Source organism: Odocoileus virginianus, chromosome 7 (genome assembly GCF_023699985.2).
Source record: "Odocoileus virginianus isolate 20LAN1187 ecotype Illinois chromosome 7, Ovbor_1.2, whole genome shotgun sequence".
Taxonomy (NCBI): domain Eukaryota; kingdom Metazoa; phylum Chordata; class Mammalia; order Artiodactyla; family Cervidae; genus Odocoileus; species Odocoileus virginianus.
In genome coordinates this window covers 49,674,488-49,690,330 of record NC_069680.1, presented here as the reverse complement: position 1 = coordinate 49,690,330, position 15,843 = coordinate 49,674,488, and the positions used below count along the sequence as shown (strand labels likewise).

General features: G+C 43.0%; 1 protein-coding gene across 2 annotated transcripts in view; it reads left to right on the top strand.

Annotated features, from left to right (window-relative positions):
* The window catches only part of CCDC6 (coiled-coil domain containing 6), a 109,606-nt gene that overhangs the window by 77,617 nt on the left and 16,146 nt on the right, over positions 1 to 15,843 (top strand). For both annotated transcript variants that reach the window (XM_020897117.2, XM_020897119.2), the window contains exons 4-6: positions 3,595 to 3,698; positions 8,365 to 8,525; positions 14,248 to 14,404. In XM_020897117.2, the coding sequence (XP_020752776.2) occupies positions 3,595 to 3,698; positions 8,365 to 8,525; positions 14,248 to 14,404 (422 nt within the window). The remainder of the gene's footprint in view (positions 1 to 3,594; positions 3,699 to 8,364; positions 8,526 to 14,247; positions 14,405 to 15,843) is intronic.

Here is a 15,843-nt window from a genome sequence, read left to right as displayed (position 1 = left end):
TGGGAAACATAGTAAGAACTCTTGGTGCAATGTTAATTAACTTGCAACAGGAGGAAGAGCTACTGAAGACAGGTAAGGAGTTCGGCTGACAGTCCATTGACCTGACTTAATTACAAAGCAACTCTTCAAATGAATATTCTGCAAATCAGCTGTATCCACTGGTGCTGAGTGCTGATAGAGAGTGTAGTCAGCAGGGGCTTGGGTTTGCCTGAGAATTTGATGTTTGGTAATGGAAGAGTGGGTACCTGTGGCAGGAACATTGAATTTAAAAGGAGATAGGGAAGACTATTACAGATGGGATCAGCATTGCAAAAGCAAGGAATGCAGCACTGAGCTGTTGTTTCTATTCCAGCAAGAATTTCTGACTCAATACCCTGTCAGTTTAACACACACTGTCAGATTTGAGGGTTGTTTGATATCAGGGCAATGCAAGCACTGAAAATCTGCTTAGGTCAGAAACAGCAGTACTGGTTTATACTCTTTGGCTATAAATAAATAGGCTGTGGGATTATATGGACAGGAGATGGAAGGGCACTGCTGATAAAGGACTTCGGGAGGTTCTGAAGTTCTTCAGGTGACTCCCAGCTATCAGTTTACTGCCCACTTCAGTGAACCAAGGCCTCCAGAGGGTGAAGCTTGGGTTTCTACTATCAGGCCTCTCAGGTGGCACTAGTGATAAGGAACCTGCCTGCCAGTGAGGAGATATAAGAGACATGGATTCAGTCTCTGGGTCGGGAAGATCCCCTGGAGGAGGACATAGCAACCCACTCCAGTATTCTTGCCTGGAGAATCCCATGGACAGAGGAGCCTGGCAGGCTATAGTCCATAGGGTCGCAAAGAGTTGGACACAACTGAAGTGACTTAACCCCCACACACACACACAGTCACACATAGCTCTACTAACTGGTACCAAAAAGAAGCTGAGATTCATGTTTCAACTTCTGTTTTTCCTGCTTCCTTATCTGTTCCTGCATACTCTCGGACTCACTAAGGTACCCCCTGCTCCACTACTTCCCAGACTACACTGGATAATTTACCCCAAATCCTATTTGCCCCTCCAAATGCTCTGAACTTGCTGGTTAGATGGGACCCAGCTTCTTTGGTCACCATAGTGACTGATCCCCATTCCTATGCTGGCAGCATCACTTTTCCTGAATCAGTGGTTCCTCAGCTCTCAAATGAAAGAGTGGATTTAGATGATTTCTTTTGCTGCTTCTGCTTCTAATAATCTCAACTGAACTAGTGCAGACTGAGACAAGTGCCATCTTGAGATTGACAGAGAATGATAGGATGGGTGGCCCTGGAAGGGACCTCAGATGTCTTCAAGGCCAGCCTTCTCATTTCATAGATGAGGGCAGGTTGCGTGCATACATTCTAAGTTGCTTCAGTCGTGTCCAACTCTGTGATCCCATAGACCATAGCCCTCCAGGCTCCTCTGTCTATGGGATTCTCCAGGCAAGAATACTTGGAGTGGGTTGCCGTGCTGTCTTCCAGGGGATCTTCCCCAACCAGGGATCAAGCCTGGCTCTCTTATGTCTCCTGCATTGGCAGGTGGGTTCTTTACCACTAGCACCACCTGGGAAGCCTGAGGACAGGTTAGGACCTCCTCAAAACCACATGCCGAGTCAGTCATATGTGGGTAGAGACAGCTTTGTCTTGATTTTGTTTTTTGGAGTTATATATTTGCATGGTGCATGATTACTCTAAAAATAAGCCGTTGGGCATTATTTTCTCTACTAGTCATCTCTACTACAAAACGATGCCTTGCTTGAATTTTTTCTTCTCTACCAAGTACCCCTTGTCATGTTTTAGTTAAACATGGCAATAGGGTCCTTAAAGGGTAAATGACTTGGCATTTTGTTTCTTTAAATAAACAACTGTGAATTGTATCATTGCTTCAAACCTTGGCCCAAAATGTGGTCAGAGGATCACAAAGATTCATAGGAGTTCTGTGAGGTGTTCCTGGGTTTCTCCTCGCAGGGAAAGGAGCTGTTTAATATTTTTAGCTTTTGTGCATTAGCCAGCTCCTGGCTTCACTGCACAGGACTCTTCCAGCATAGTCTGATTCCTGTCCCTTTGCCCATGCAAAGAAAATTCAGTGAGGCTATGTTTTCTGTTGACTCTGTGATCTTGGCTTATTGACTGGTGAAGTAAGGTATGTCTGCCTCGGTTGCTGTAAAAGGCTACATTTTGTCCATGGAATTGGTCTCACCTTATGTCTACATAGGGGTCTTTGCTCAGTGAGGAGCTTGCCTCTCACCTGCTAAAGAAGTGTGAACTCTGATATTAATACCTGGACAGCTGTGTAGCTCTGCAATCAAAACTAATCTGTTAAGTCAGTGGTTAAAAAGATAAATTCCAGTTGGGTGAAGAGACAGCATGAGGGCAGTAACATAATGTTCCCCACCTTTTAAAAAGTGATTTGTTAAAATTAGTTACTATCCCAAGCAAATAGACAAGTATACAAAAAATGATACCATACATTTCCTTCTTCCTGGTGCTGTGAACTCTGTTTATCATGGCACTTTCTGTCCCCATCACCAGCCCTCTTTTTCTTCATCTCTCTCTCTCTCTCTACTAAAACATAAATGGTTTCTTTTAATGTCTTCACCACTACTAGAATGTATTGGGCTGGCCAATAAGTTCATTTGGGTTTCCCACAAGCTGTAATGGAAGAACCTGAACGAGGTCTCCAGAGGGCAGACCTTTCTGATTCCTCAGTTCTCTGCTACATCCCTATTAACCTGTGTCTGGTGTTGGTCTCAGTGTTTGCATGTTGCTCTGTGTCGGCTCAAACAGTATAGAATCCACCTGCAATGCGGGAGACCCGGGTTCGATCCACCCATTCCAATATTCTTGCCTGGAGAGTCCCATGGACAGACTGGCAGGCTACAGTCCATGGTGTCGCAAAGAGTCGGACAGGACTGAGCGACTTAACACTTTCACTTTCTATGTTAATAGATTAAATTAATTGCTTCCCCAATTGCTTCTTTTTATGAAGTAGAATGCAATGTGGGGTTCCCTCTGCAATCATTTGCCTTCCCCTGAATCACATTTACCTTCTGCCCCACCTCCCCAGAAGTAACCAGTATTGTGAATGTGGTGTTTATCCTTTTCACACGTGTTTTTATATCTTAGGCCATATTTCTATGTGCCCATTAACCACTTGGTAGAATTGTCTTCAGTGTTGGGAGTTATTTCCGTAAATGGAAGTGTAACCTTTCTGGTTTAATGTTGAGATGCATGCAGGACTAGGGAGACAAACCCACTTATGTCCTGGGACAACTGGCAACAAAATCTCCTCAAACCCTCTTTAAGGAAGACTTTCCATGTGCCTGGAGTAACTGCTGAAGCAACCACTGTGATCCACCTACTAGGGAGCAATTAAGCTTTAACATCAAAGAATGAGCATATCTCAGTTTTCTCAATTAAAGTTTAAGAATGAAATGCACTTAACGTGTCTGTGCCAGAAAATTGACCATTTCTTTGCAGTTTTCCCCATGGAAAGGGATCATAGTGTTCCAATCAAAAAATCTAATGAACAAAGTTTAAGTGGCCTACAATTCTCAGTGAAACTTCTTTCTTTTCCTTCAGTTGAGACGGGAGAAGATTGACCTTGAGAATACTTTGGAACAAGAACAGGAAGCACTAGTGAACCGTCTCTGGAAGAGGATGGATAAACTTGAAGCTGAAAAGCGGTTTGTTGAGTCTTGCTGTTCAGGGTAGTGGATGTAAATGTGTGTATGTTGGGAGTGGGGTTGGGGGACCGTGCTGAATGTGACCAGGGAGCAACAGTGGGACATTTTAATGCCTTGGTGGATGCACGCTGTTTTAATTTGACAAATGGGGAAAATGTTGATAGCCTATCCTGAAAGTAGGGGAAACCACTAGACCATTTAGGTATGACCTAAATAAAATCCCTTACAATTATACAGTAGAAGTGACAAATAGATTTAAGGGATTAGATCTGATAGAGTGCCTGAAGAACTATAGACTGAGGTTTGTGACATTGTACAGGAGGCAGGGATCAAGACCATCCCCAAGAAAAAGGAATGCAAAAAGGCAAAATGGTTGTCTGAGGACGCCTTACAAATAGCTTAGAAGAGAAGAGAAGTGAAAGGCAGAGGAGAAAAGGAAAGATATACCATCAGAATGCAGAGTTCCAAAGAATAGCAAGGAGAGATAAGAAAGCCTTCCTCAGTGATCAATGCAAAGAAATAGAGGAAAACAATAGAATGGGAAAGACTAGAGATCTCTTCAAGAAAATTAGAGATACCAAGGGAATATTTCATGCAAAGATGGGCACAATAAAAGATAGAAATGGTATGAACCTAACAGAAGCAGAAGATATTAAGAAGAGGTGGCAACAATACACAGAAGAACTATACAAAAAAGATCTTCATGACCCAGATAACCACGATGGTGTGATCACTCACCTTGAGCCAGACATCCTAGAATGTGAAGTCAAGTGGGCCTTAGGAAACATCATTATGAACAAAGCTACTGGAGGTAATGGAATTCCCTCTGAGCTCTTTCAAATCCTGAAAGATGATGCTGTGAAGGTGCTGCACTGAGTATGCCAGCAAATTTGGAAAACTCAGCAGTGGCCACAGGACTGGAAAAGGTCAGTTTTCATTCCAATCCCAAAGAAAGGCAATGCCAAAGAATGTTCAAACTGCCGTGCAGTTGCATTCATCTCACACGCAAAATAATGCTCAAAATTCTCCAAGTGAGGCTTCAACAGTACGTGAACCATGAACTTCCAGATGTTCAAGCTGGATTTGGAAAAGGCAGAGGAACCAGAGATCAAATTAGAAAGCAAGAGAGTTCCAGAAAAACATGTACTTCTGCTTTATTGACTATGCCAAAGCCTTTGACTGTGTGGATCACAGCAAACTGGAAAATTCTTAAAGAGATGGGAGTACAAGACCACCTGATCTGCCTCCTGAGAAATCTGTATGCAGGTCAAGAGGCGGCAGTTAGAACTGGACGTGGGGCAAGAGACTGGTTCCAAATTGGGAAAGGAATATGTCAAGGCTGTATATTGTCACCCTGCTTATTTAACTTCTAGGCAGAGTACATCATGTGAAATGCCAGGCTGGATGAAGCACAAGCTCAAATCAAGATTGCTGGGAGAAATATCTGTAACCTCAGATACACAGATGACACTACACTTATGGCAGAAAGTGAAGAACAACTAAAGAGCCTCTTATTGAAAGTGAAAGAGGAGAGTGGAAAAGTTGGCTTAAAAGTCAACATTCAAAAAACTAAGATCACTCACCAGCCCAGGTTGGATGCGTGAGACAAGTGCTCGGACCTGGTGCACTGGGAAGACCCAGAGGGATCGGGTGGAGAGGGAGGTGGGAGGGGGGATCGGGATGGGGAACACATGTAAATCCATGGCTGATTCATGTCAATGTATGACAAAAACCACCACAATATTGTAAAGTAATTAGCCTCCAACTAATAAATGTAATAAAAAAACTAAGATCATGGCATCTGGTCCCATCTTCATGGGTCCCACTTCATGGCAAATAGATGGGGGAACAATGGAAACAGTGAGAATCTTTATTTTTGGGGACTCCAAAGTCACTGCAGATGGTGACTGCAGCCATGGAATTAAAAAGACGCTTACTCCTTGGAATTGGAAGAAAGGCTATGACCAACCTAGACAGCATATTAAAAAGCAGAGACGTTACTTTGCCAACAAAGGTCCATCTAGTCAAAGCTATGGTTTTTCCAGTGGTCATGGATGGATGTGAGAGTTGGAATATAAAGAAAACTGAGGGCCAAAGAATTGATGCTTTTGAACTGTGGTGTTAGAGAAGATCCTTGAGAGTCCCTTGGACTGCAAGGAGATCAATCCAGTCAATTGTAAAGGACGTCAGTCCTGAATATTCATTGAAAGGACTGATGCTGAAGCTGAAACTTCAGTACTTTGGCCACCTGATGGGAAGAACCGACTGATTGGAAAAGACCCTGATGCTGGGCAAGATTGAAGGCAGGTGGAGAAGGGGGCGACAGAGGATGAGATGGCTGGATGGCATCACCCACTCAATGGACATGAGTTTGAACAAGCACTGGGAGTTGGTGATGGGCAGGGAAGCCTGGCGTGCCACAGTCCATGGGGTCGCAAAGAGTGGACATGACTGAGCAACAAAACCGAACTATCCTCCTGTTGGTCCATCTTTGTACTCCCCTCTTACTGTCCTGGTAGAATTTCTTTTCATTTGATGTTGGAGGCTCTGAAGAAATTAGTTAAGGAGCTATTGTCCACCCCTGAATTGTTCTGAAGGATGGCTGCACCAACTTTTTACCTATTGAACTGTCTTCCCTAGTTATTTTCTGAAGTGCTTAGGATGTGTGCTGTGTACCATGACTGATCACATATCTCTAGAGTGTACTTCATTAGGGAGCCTGAGATTTTAATAGCAAGTGATCATCTTTGTGTTTTAAGACTTACTATAGATAAAGTGTATAAAACTTTGTTTTTTAATAGACTTACTTGTACATATTTAAGGCTAGTGTTTTTACTGTGAAATGTATGTACATGGATATGAAAAACTCAGCCTCACATGTAATCTTGAATCTCTTTGTGCAAAAACTGGGGTGGGAGTGCTTCCCTGGTGGACCAGTGGTTAAGACTCTGAGCTCGCAATGCAGCATGCATGGGTTCAATCCCTGGTTGGGGAACTAAGAGCCTACATGTTGTGCCACACAATCCCCCACCAAAAAAAGGTCTGGTGGGGCCCTTAGATTTAAGCACTGTCTTCTCTGGGGTGGGTGGAACAGGGCTAATGGCAGGGAAGTTCTGTAGATGCAATGTATGTTTGAGTATAGAAAGGAAACTTGTTGAAAATATTCATTCACCTACTTCACCAGGAACTTTTGTTTACTGATCAGAAATATTTGCCATAAATATTTTGTTCGGATGAATAACCATAGATTGAATTCATCTCAAGATCTGCGAAACAGATTCATGTGTGGGTTGTATGTTAGTCGCTTAGTTGTGTCTGACTCTTTGCGGCCCATGCACTGTAGCCCGCCAGGCTCCTCCGTTCATCCAATTCTCTAGGCAAGAATACTAGAGTGAGTTGCCATGCCCTTCTCCAGGGAATCTTCCACAGGCTTTAAAAAATGCAGGTCCAAGGTGTACCTATATGGAATTATTCAAGCAGTAGTTGTATCAGTTATGTTTTGCCTTATTATAGTATTACTAACAAATTGAATCATGAAAAGTTATTTCATCTAATAGATGGAGAGACCATTACAATATTTAACCAACTAGTTTTCTCAGCAAGGGATAAAGTCAAAGGTAAAAACCAGTCTAAATGAAAAACTTCCCAGCAGTTTATAAAAAGGAGGCAGAGAAGTCTATTGCCAGTCAATCTTTCTTTGAAGAAAGCAGTGGAAGGTTTTATATATATAAATACCAGATTATTGGATGGAACTTTATGAAATTGTCATTTTGTCAAATATTAGAGCTTTACATACTTCAGACTAAAAATAATTGGTAGAGAAGGTGGCACCACCACTTATTAACCCAGTACATTTTTTTGTCTTTAACTCTTTTTACTTTTGCTGTGGCCAGAAGCAAAGGTCCTTCCATCCACTTGCCCTCAAAAGTGTTTTTTCTTTTTCAAAATATTTATTTTTTAATTTATTTGACTGTACCAAGTATTAGTGGCAGCAAGCAGGATCTTAAGTTGCATGTGGGATCTAGTTCCCTGACCAGGGATCGGACCTGGGCCCCCTGCATTGGGAGTGCAGTGGCTTAGCCGCTGCACCAGGGAAGTCTCAGGATTGGTTTTTCAGGAGGGGAGTTGAGAAGTGTATCTGTCTGTTTGACACAACCCTCCAAAGAGATTCATGATCTATAGTTCTTAAGTTTCAACTAAAAGCACTGAGGGGAACCTCCTCCAGGGTCTCATTCCCTCAAGCCCAGCATGTGGACCATTTAGTCAGCAAATCATCCTGACTGCCCAGGGTATGCCCGGCATGGTAATCAGAAGCCAGTGTTAGAGATTTTTTATGTAAAGCTTAATTACCAGCAGCCATTTAACAGGAAGAAAGAGAAGGTGGATTCTTCTGCTTTGTCCTTTGACTTGGCTGTCAAGTAAGGGCGATTGAAAATTGCTGGAAAATGGGCAGAGAAGTTAAAACAATTTAGTGAATTTTGGTGATTAATATGAGCATGCTGTTAAAACAAACCTCCCAACTAGAATGTGTTGTTTTGTCTTTATTTTTCAATTACTAAGAATTTGTTTGTGTATTTTAAAAATAGATTATGGTGAGCATCAAATGAGTGTTTTATCTTTTAAAGACAAACTGTTTTTCATTGTTGGATTTTTCTTTTCAATGAAGAATCCTGCAGGAGAAATTAGACCAGCCGGTGTCTGCTCCCCCATCGCCTAGAGACATCTCCATGGAGATCGACTCTCCAGAAAACATGATGCGACACATCAGGTTTTTAAAGAATGAAGTGGAGAGGCTGAAGAAGCAACTGAGAGCTGCCCAGTTACAGCGTACGTAGCCTTGCTGTCACTGGCCATCTGTCCACAGAAGTAATCCACTTACCAAGGAGAGAGTTTTATTAAATGCATGTATTTCCCATTGAATTTGTATAAATTAAATTCATATTGTGTTTCATTTCCAGTACATAATTATATGTCTGTCATCCTGGAATAGTTTATTTAAAAAAAAATATAACAGGGCAGGGAAAATAGTTAAGAATACTAGAAAATCACATAATTTCAGGAGGGTCCAGGATCAGAGGCACTATTTCTTTTCTTTTAATTAATTTTATTTTGTTTTCTTTTAATTAATTTTAATTGGAATATAGTTGATGAACAGTATGTTAGTTTCTGTTGTACAGCAAGCAGAGTGAATGAGTTATCAAATATCTATTTATATCTATCAGTTATCAGTTATCTATATCCACTCTGTTTTTGGATTCTTTTCCCATATTGGTCATTATAGAATGTTGAATAGAGAGTTTCCTGTGCTATACAGTAGGTCCCCATTAGTTAGCTATTTTATATCAGAGGCAGTACTACTCACCAGCTGCCTGGTGTCATCTCTTAGATGGGGCTAACAGAAGGGATGCTGGAGACCTCAGTGTACTTTGGGAACATTAATGCAAAGAAGAGTATTTATCTTCTTGACTACCAAAATTGGGTCTCAGCTAATAGTTGTTGATGGTACTTGACGAAATTAATGCTTTTGAAGTATATTCTTTTTATTTTTGGAAAGCTAAGGAACTAATTTCTGGATACGTGATTGGTCACTGTGTATTTGCTTGCATTTCTCCTATTTCAGTTTTTAGACTGTTCAAATTTATTTGAATAGATAATACAGTACAAAGTATGCAGGGAAAAAATAAGTCTCTTTCACCCCTGACCCCCAGCCCCCCAATTTTTACAATTAGCACATTTTTAATATAGTCCTCAGATGTGTGTGTGTGTAGACTTCTTTTATATAAATAGTAGCACAGTGAACATACCTTTTTTGCATTTTTCTTTTTTCACTTACTGTCTCTTGCAATTTTTCCCCTGCCGATACATACAGAACTGCCTTACTCTCCCTTTTAAAGTCTGTGCAGTGTTTGATTGTATGGTATGCTGTAGCTTATTTAGCTCATTCCTTATCAACAGACCCATTTGAGCTGCCATGTGCTACCATAGAGACCATCTCTGTACACATATTTTGATACCTGTGTAAAAATACCTTCAGGGTAAACTCTAGGGCATGGATTTGCTGCGTCAGATGAAATGCACATTTAAAATTTCAGTGATTCTTATCTTTATGTTTTCTTCTCTGAAGTGTATTGCAAGCTCTAGTTCAGTACTGTGTCTGGGATGGGACATCAAGGTCATCTTGGGAACCTTTAAGAAATACAGTGTGTTAGGTGTCCTATTGCCTGCTGTTAACAAATGAGCACAAACTTAGTCATTTATTTTATTTCCAACAAAAGATCTCACATATTTATTAGTAAGATGAAGTACTAGCTGAGACACACAACAGGAGAACCAGCCATTCCATCTCTTCTATAGAACACATGTGGGCTGTTCAGACAGTAGTTGTGTGGTTAAGACAAAAGCGATATGGTAGGATGAAAGTGACCTTGACACAGTATAAATATGTGCGATTCATGTGTGAGGCTCCTTAGACCCGGCTTGGTTCTTCTCCTATGTCTTCTCTTGGAATTGTACCTGATTTCTTCTCGTATGTCTTCCCTTGGAATTGTACCTGGTTTTATTACCAGTTTTCATTCAAATCCATTGGGGAGGGGGACAATTCTGCTTTTTTTTCTTGGCCAGGAATCACTTGACCCAGAAAGTCTTGTGAGAAGAAAGACGTGGCAAGGAGCAAATTCAACCACACTTAGGATGGTGAAGAAAAAAAAAGAGACAGACTCACTGATTTAAAACAATACCAATTTATTATGTTGCAGTTTTCGGAGGTCTGGGTTCAAAATAGGTTCACTGGGCTAAAATCAAGGTGTCAGCAGGGGTCGTTTCCTTATAAGAGGCTTAAAAGGAGAAACTGTTTGCTTGCTTTCTTCAGCTTTTGAAGGCGTCTGCATTCTTGGGCTCATGACTCCTCCTTTGCATGGGTACCACTCCCACCTCTGCCACCCATGTCACATCTTTTCACTCTGACCCTCCTGCCTTCCCCTTAAGCACCCTGGGGCTGCATCGGACCCATCCAGATAATCCAGGATGAGTTCCCATTTCAGGGTCCTTAACCTCAACATGGCCACAGGCTTCAGAGATTAGGGTGTGGACATCTGTAGAAGGCCACCATCCTGTCTAACCCCATATAGGCTTCTGGGCTTACTCTAGGGGTGGAGCCTTGTCCTCTGTATTTTTTTTAAATAAAGGCCATTCTGATCATGTACCCCAGTTTGAGAATCACCATGGATGTGTATTCCGTGAAAACAAGTCAAAGAGTTCTCAAGTATTAGTAGTTTTAGGTTTGGGTGTTTTTTGAGTTTCTGCTGTGTTGGACAAACAAAGGTCTGTCCCCTTTCTGAAATCTTTACAGTGCTGTTTTTCTTTCCTGTGTATACTTGCCTTGTTGTTCCCCAGACAATGTTTTTGGAAGAAATTTGGGAAGGGTATCTTATTTCCTCTACTTCCTTCCTACTGCGATGTTTGATCCCTGGAGACACTGTGGATATCAACAGAGGCATCTGTAAATGCTGTTTGGATTTTGTGAGGACAGGGAAAGCTGACCTGAAGTGGCTGCATGTGGCTCCTAGCTGCTCCCAGTTGGTTTAGGTTGGGTTTAGAGGATGAGTTCATGAGACTTTGCTCATCCACCTGCCTCTGCCGCCTCATGTTGCATAATCTAGTCCCCTTTGAAAGCTCCTAGGGCACGTGGGCCTTTTCCCATAAGTCAAGCTGAGTCTGAGCTTGAACCTCTCTCCAAATATCTCTCAACTCTGCTTGAACGTTAGAAGCCTTGGGGGAGTTTTCGTAGACCAGTGGGGAGGCTTCATCCTCGTGGATTTTAATTTCATTGGTTTGGATGAGATCTGGGCAGAAGTATTTTCTTACCGTAAACTTGAAAGGGAATGCAGAAGGTACAGGCTTTGGGACTTCCCTGGTGGTCCAGTGTTTAGGGTGCTGCCAGTGCTGGGGACATGGGCTCAATCCCTTGTCCAGGAGTTAAGATCCCACACACCAGCCCCCCCCACCCCCCGCAAAAAAGCCAGGTACAAGCCACCTTAGGATCATATAGGAACCATCTTTTGGGAGACTGGAAATCACCTTCAGTTGACACTATTTTTGACTGAATTTGTGAGGTGGCTGAAGATGGCGGAAGCATAAGCTGTGACTTCAAAGCCTTGGGGAGCTCAGTGTGGGAGAAAGAGGATGACTCCTGAGAGTAAATGAAGTGTTAGTTGCTCAGTCACGTCTGACTCTTTGCAGCCCCATGAAGTGTAGTCAGCCAGGCTCCTCTGTCCATGGAATTTCCCCAGCAAGAATACTGGAGTGGGTTGCCATTTCCTTCTCCAAGGGATCTTCCTGACCCAGGGACTGAACCCAGGTCTCCTACATTGCAGGCAGATTCTTTACCATCTGAGCCCCGAGCATAAATCCAGCGCCGTGAGATCAGGTGGGGTGACCTGCCAGTTGAGGGCAGCCGAGCAGTGCCATGTCTCGGCCATCTGTGCCTGGGTCTGTCACACCCGGAGGCTGTGGGCCTCTGCCTTCTCTGGGCCTCTGGCTTCTGGGTTAATTGCCAAGCTGCCAGGCAGTCTTTTCAGCCATTGCTCCTGGTGACTGATGTTCTTGTCTAGAGCTTATTGTTTAAGGATCCCCCTGCTGGTTTCCCCAGATGCTAAAGGATTGCCGTTTTTCTTTGAAAGACAGGGTTTCCTCTTAAATAATTATTCTCAAAGCCTCACGAATCCTCAGTTCTCTATTTATGGAAAAGAAAGGCAACTTGCCCCGACAGCTGCCCATCTCGTTCTAGAAACACTAAAGATTCCAAGAGGCTGATAGAGTACTTCCTCTGGAGCAAGTGAAAAATTCTGCCCCTGAGCATATTTGGGGTGAAATACCTTTAATCATTTATATTAAAAGTGTCCTTTGTAAATATTTTCCCAGCATGCCTTCAATTAAGGAGATTTTTGCATCTGGATTAGACAGCAGGGTTTCTGGTTAGATTGAAAACAGCCAAGAGATTTAGCGTTTAGCGCGCATAATAGTGTGTAATAATTTGGGTGTTTTCATTTGAATTTCTAAAATAAGGATTTTCAAAAACTTGGATGCATTCTGTCATGATGGTCTCTTGGAAGTCATTGAGTACTTATCAAAAGTCATTATTTGCTAAAAATGCCAGACCTCCATTGAGTTATATAAAACTGGAACTCATTTGGTAGAGTTGGGAGTCGAAATAGGGTCAGTTTATGGGAGAGAAATTGTCAGTGTAGCAGTTACCACCTTCCTTCCTTCTTAAATTTGGACCAGACTGATAATATGGGGTAGTATCCTGTCAGGCTATCTCTTAGATGTGGTCACGGCCGCTCTAAACTTGTAAGTACTTTTCGGAAAAGAGAAGTAGATGGAGATTGTACTTTTCCCAAGTTCCTTGCCCGAGATAGGGGAAAATGAAGGAGCCAAGAAAGTGGGTAGACACTGAGGTTTGTATGAAGGTTATTTTTGTTACTTAGTAACAACATATTCTGTCTGGGGTAAACCAGGAAAGGGGGGAGGTCTGTCTAGGGTAAACCAGGAAAGGGCAGAGGGTCATGTTTTACCTTTGGTTGCAGGGATGTCACAGAATCCTGCAGCGGTACTCCGGAGGGCAGACAGCTCAGCAGAAGGGGATTCCAAAGCCCCAGGAAGATGTTGGTTCCACATTTCAGATTCCTCCAAGAAATAATCTGGCTGGTTCACCCTGAGTCTATAGTGTCTAGACCTGCAGCCGATTAGTTCTGACTGCCCCACATATGGAGCAGCTCCCGAGGAAGGGGTACTTGTCATAAGCAAGAGCCATCCCAAGTACCTGGCTGCACATAGGTCTTGATTTGCTGTCTGCCTCCAAAACACTGTGCATCAGTTAGGAGACAGTAACACATACACCAAAAATTAGACTAATTGGAAATGTTAATCTAATGTTGGAAATGTTGATCACATAGTGCTTACTACATCAGTTTCTGGTTTTATAAAAAGATTTATAACTGTCACCTAGCTCATTGAGTACACTGGTTCTCCATGTGCAAGCCCCTCCCCACCACCCCCACCACCACCACTTGCACTGGGGGTGTGCTAACAAGTGTGGTCTCTGGGTGTGTTCGCATAGATGACCTGCCCCACTGTGTCTGGTGTTGACAGGCAGCAGAAGTGGTGCCCTGAGGGGAGCCTATGGGCTGAATTTATTTCCCTATCTGGACCCCTTCCCCTCTCCACTCCAGCAAGGTAGTGAGAGCTCTGGTACCCACTCTGGCCAGACATAGCTCCAGCATGTCTTCCTCTGCATAGAGCACTTTAGAAGTTGAGGAAGTGGGATTGATGCTGCCCAACCCTTCACTGCTTTTCACGTTTTTTTTTTCTAAGTGCAGATCATTGGTCAACCTTGGGATAAACTTGAAATCCAGGTGTCATCTGTGTGTGGGGAGTGAGAACGGCTGTCTTGTTCTTGGTCTGTGGCACAGAGGCTGGACCAGCCCTGTCTTTTTAAGAGCGGACTATGACTGCACGGATCTTGGTTTAATCGAGAACTCTGGCTTTTCAGATTCGGAGAAAATGGCGCAGTATTTGGAGGAGGAGCGTCACATGAGAGAGGAGAACCTGAGGCTGCAGAGGAAGCTGCAGCGGGAGATGGAGAGAAGAGAGGCCCTCTGTCGACAGCTCTCCGAGAGCGAGTCCAGCTTAGAGATGGATGATGAGAGGTGTGTGCGTCCCACAAACCTCCTGAGAACAACAGCAGCAAAAACCAGCCTCCGGCCCCGCCTCACCTCCTGTGAGATGTGGTAGGAGATGGCTGGAACGTTTATTTATTGTCATGATGAATGCTGTCACCTCAAAGTGGATGCCGAGAATGGGATAAAGGGAGAAGATTGAGCATCCTCCTTAAACACAGAAAGATGAAGAAAATGACCTTTGCCAAATTACTGATAGGAGAGAAGTGGGGCAGGTCATGTGTAGAGAGGCAGCATCGGCATGTGTTGTTGAATTCATCTGATCCTATGTCATGTCTCTTTAGAGCATGGGTGATTGTTATTTAGTTGCTAAGTCATGTCTGACTCTTTAGCGACCCCATGGACTGTAGCCTGCCAGGATTCTCTGTTCATGGGATTTCCCAAGCAAGGATACTGGAGTGGGTTGCCATTTCCTTCTCCTGGGAACCTTCCTGACCCAGGAATTGAACCTGCGTCTCCTTCTTTTGCTACTGCTGAGCCACCGGGGAAGCCCTTAGAGTATGGGTGGGAACATCTTAGTTCACAGGAAAGATGAGCAGGCCATGCATGGTACAGCCTGAGAAAGCAAATGTGTCCAGGGGGTGAAAGAATCTGCCAGAGATGGGCGAAAGTTTTTGAAAGCCAGAGGTTTTGCTTTAACACGCTTGGTGACTTTTCAGCCTTTTTGCAGCTACTTTTCAAAAACAAAACAAATACATTTATTTGCCCAGGCCTCAATATCAAGACCCCTCATTGTCCCACTGAGAAATGGGTTGGAATAAGAGAGTCATCCTTTGGTTAGCTAGACAGATTTTTCCTTTCCTTCCCTACCCGCCCTCCTGTTCTGTACTTTGAAGAGAGGTGATTGTTAAGACCACCACCATCTGACAGGACTGGGCAGCCAGTCTCCGACCAGGGCCTGCCAGTGGCTGTGATGACTCACATTTGCTGTTGACACCAGAGCATGTTGTTTGAACACATGTGGGCAGTTCTAGCAGATCAGCACTTCACTTCTCTTACTGAACAGATCCAGAGGGCTAGCAGGCGTTCTGATTAATTCGCTGTGGGCAGTGATAGTATTATCATTTCGTAAAAAATGTATGATTTTTTTATAATGAAGATCTACTTTTATCATTTAAAACATTTTAATAAAAATAGACTTAAATCTGTTTTTCAAACTATCTTCCTTGTTTGAAAAGAATAAAAGTGAGTCTTTTTTCCTCAGAAGTTTATATTCTAAAATGATCAGCCTTAACTCTGAATTTCACTGATCTGTTTCTGACAGTGTCTCATTCTTCCTGAAATTCTTATCCTCTGAAAACCTTTTTGACCAAGAACATCAGCTAGAATATTAGTTAACTTACTACTTTATCAATTACCTGAAGAAATGAAGCAGAGTGTATGTTAATATACACAACACAGGGCCCTGT